This window comes from Perognathus longimembris, chromosome 6 (assembly GCF_023159225.1).
Source record: "Perognathus longimembris pacificus isolate PPM17 chromosome 6, ASM2315922v1, whole genome shotgun sequence".
Classification (NCBI taxonomy): domain Eukaryota; kingdom Metazoa; phylum Chordata; class Mammalia; order Rodentia; family Heteromyidae; genus Perognathus; species Perognathus longimembris.
In genome coordinates this window covers 50,538,322-50,541,272 of record NC_063166.1, presented here as the reverse complement: position 1 = coordinate 50,541,272, position 2,951 = coordinate 50,538,322, and the positions used below count along the sequence as shown (strand labels likewise).

At 60.6% G+C, this 2,951-nt stretch overlaps 1 protein-coding gene across 1 annotated transcript; it reads right to left on the bottom strand.

Moving 5' to 3' along the window:
* Nucleotides 1–524: 524 nt before the first annotated feature.
* Nkx2-2 (NK2 homeobox 2) lies at nt 525–2,684 on the bottom strand. The gene is made up of 2 exons (XM_048347409.1): nt 2,035–2,684; nt 525–1,087 (listed from the first exon to the last, which is right to left on the bottom strand). Exons 1-2 carry the CDS (start codon nt 2,291–2,293, stop codon nt 525–527), a joined length of 822 nt encoding a protein of 273 aa, XP_048203366.1. The 5' UTR covers nt 2,294–2,684.
* Between the last annotated feature and the right edge of the window lie 267 nt (nt 2,685–2,951).

Here is a 2,951-nt window from a genome sequence, read left to right as displayed (position 1 = left end):
ATTTGCTTATTTCAAAAAGAAGACGAGAGGAAGAAGAAGTCCTCTATATCTTTCAAGTGTCCCCCACTTGCTTTAGAGACGACTGACAAGAATATCGCTACTCACATCAACATATTTTTACAAAATTCACGACAGCGGGGCGGCGTGGGGTGGGGCGGTGGGTCTTTTCTCTTTTCCGGTGACGGAGTGAACGCTGGGGTGGTTTGGTTTCCCCCAGGGAGAGGCAAAGAGGCGAAGCTGCGCAAACATTCTGTAAACACGGCTTAGAGTTCAACCCTCTCCAAAGGTTCAAAGCAGGAGAGGGGTGGGGGCAGAGGCGGACGGCTGGAATCTGCCACTCCAAAGGGGGTGGTGGGCGCCTCTCAGCGCCTCCCCAACTGAAGCCGAGAGTCAACTCGACCCTAATAATAATTATAATAATATTAATAACCCATGGTTAAGGACCCCGTTCTCCTCGCCGCCGCCGCCGCCGCTGGAGTGGAACCTGGGCCTGGGGGTGGCCGCGAGTCTCGGAGGGGCGGCGCTCACCAAGTCCACTGCTGGGCCTGGACCAGGGGGTGTGCTGTCGGGTACTGGGGGGTGCTGGCCGAGCTGTACTGAGCGTTGTATTGCATGTGCTGCAGCGATTGCGCGCTGTAGGCCGAAAAAGGGATGCCCGCCTGGAAAGTGGCGGCTGCCAGGTCCTGGGCTTTGAGCGCATGGCACGGTTTGCCGTCCCTGACCAAGACGGGCACAGCGACCCGACGCGGCGAGGGCAAGGGCGTCACCTCCATACCTTTCTCAGCTCGGGCACGCTTCATCTTGTAGCGGTGGTTCTGGAACCAGATCTTGACCTGCGTGGGGGTGAGGCGGATGAGACTGGCCAGGTGCTCGCGCTCGGGCGCCGACAGGTACCGCTGCTGCCGGAAGCGCCGCTCCAGCTCGTAGGTCTGCGCCTTGGAGAAGAGCACCCGCCGCTTCCGCTTCTTGCCCGCGTCCCCCCCGCCGCCGGGGGTCTCCTTGTCATTGTCCGGGGACTCGTCCGCCGAGGGCTCGGGGGACTTGGAGCTGGAGTCTTGAGGGGGTGCGCCAGCCGCCAGCCCGTGCACTGGGGAGGGAGAGGGGGGAGAAAAGCGCATCAGGCGATTGGAGGCCCAGGGCCTGGGGGAAGGGGGCGCAGACCCCTAGCACCCGGGTTTCCTCGGTTGGGGCCTCTAGTCCGGTGCCAACACGGCTGGCTTTGCTCCGATCCCCGGCACGCCTGAGGAAGCCGTCGGGGTCGCCCAGGGTATAAAAAGGAGAATCAACAGTAGTAAGGGCTCGGGGCCCGCTGTTGTAGGGGGTCGCTCCCGTGTGGGCGCACATTTGGTGGGGAATGGAGCGCGTTGGGAGATCATTGAGGGTTAAGGGCTCCGGCCTCCTTAAGCTATTTCCTCTCTGGAGAGACGTGGGCAGATTTTCAAAAAGAAAACCTTCACAATCCCAGCATTGATCGGCTCAGCCATTTAAGGCAGGTTTTTTTGGGGGGCTTTCGGGTGTTTTTTTCTTCTTCCAGCCTTTCTGGACACCCCCAGCACAGCACAAAGCATCCTCTTATGATCGCGCAGGCGGGGGCTGGGTGAGCTACTTATACCCGGGCCACTCGAAGCCTCCCCCCACCCTTTACCCGGAGCCGGACCAGACTCACTGGCTGGCTCCAACGTGCACCAGGCCAGTCCCTTCTGCGGGCAGAGCCCGGAGGCTCCGGATGAAGCTGTCCGCTGGGCTGACATCTGCAATCAGCCCGTGGAAGACATCTCCCTTCTCTGGTCTCTTTAACTTCTCAAGTTGAAAAAAAAAAAAAATCTGAGCTTGCCTTCGGCTCGGGACGGAGGGTTTGGGGAAGGAGGGGCGAAGCTATTCGGACCAAGTGCTAAAAAATCTTGCTTGGGACGCGGAGTGAGGGCCTTCGGGGAGCTTAAAGGACCCTCCCCCCCCCCAGCTCCCTCTGTCCAGCCCAGGCTGCAGCCGCGGGAGTGGAGGTAGTGTCGGCGGGGGCTCCGTTTCGCTACTTACGGGAATACTGGAGGCCCTCGGTGCTGGCCAGCCAGCGCGTGTAGGGGTTGTCGCTGCTGTCGTAGAATGGGCTCTTCAGGGGCAGGCTCTGCACGGCGTCCAGGGCGCCCGGCCCCAGAGGCCCGACCCTCTTGGCGGGTTCCGGTCCCTCGGTCTCCTCCTCCGGCCCCTCGGTCACCGAGCCCTCCTCATCATTGGTATCCGGCAGGTCCAAGATGTCCTTGACGGAAAATCCCGTCTTTGTGTTGGTCAGCGACATGGTTCGGCACCCGGCAATTGATGCCGTAAAGTTGCAGCTTCACTTGGGTCAATTCGTGGCACTCCCCAGCCCCGGCGGGCGGGGGAGGGTTGGGGGAGGGGCGGGGGATGGGCCTCAATTATTGGGGGGTAATTATTATTTTTAAAAAAGAGAGAGATGAATTTACAAAAATCAGTGACGGGAAGAAAGGGAAAGGGGGGGAAATGAAAACCCAACCCGGAGCCTCTGTCTTCTCTGAAAGCCAGAGGGAATGGACGCAGGGAGTTGGCGGCCGGCGCGCCGAGCGCCAGCCCGACCTTAGTTTGTAACTCCAGGAGAGGCGCCAAGGCGCGGTCGGCTCGGGCTCCGGCGGCCGCTCGGCGCACGGTGGCGGCTGGTGGCGAGGAAAAAATGGGCCATTGCCCGAGCGATCAGTCCATATAAGGCTGGGCTCCACTCACGAACCTGGGGAGGGGGGAGGGGGAGAAAGAGGGAGGGAGAGAGGGAAAGAGAGAGGAGGGAGGGGGCGCGAGAGAGGGAGCGAGAGAGGGGTGGAAAAAAAGGGGGGGGGGAAGAGACATTAAAAACGCAAAGGTTGGCCACGTGTGGGCGGGTCTTGGGAGTCAAGTGGATGAAGACGGTATTTGCAGATGTGAAATTGTGGGTTTTGGGGGAGCTC

What these genes read in the sequence shown, in the direction of transcription:
- Nkx2-2 (XM_048347409.1), bottom strand. Translation starts at nt 2,293, where the DNA reads ATGTCGCTGACCAACACAAAGACGGGATTTTCCGTCAAGGACATCTTG. An exon ending in CGAGGGCCTCCAGTATTCCC is followed by an intron (nt 1,088 to 2,034) that starts GTAAGTAGCGAA and finishes CTCCCTCCCCAG; the next exon opens with TGCACGGGCTGGCGGCTGGC.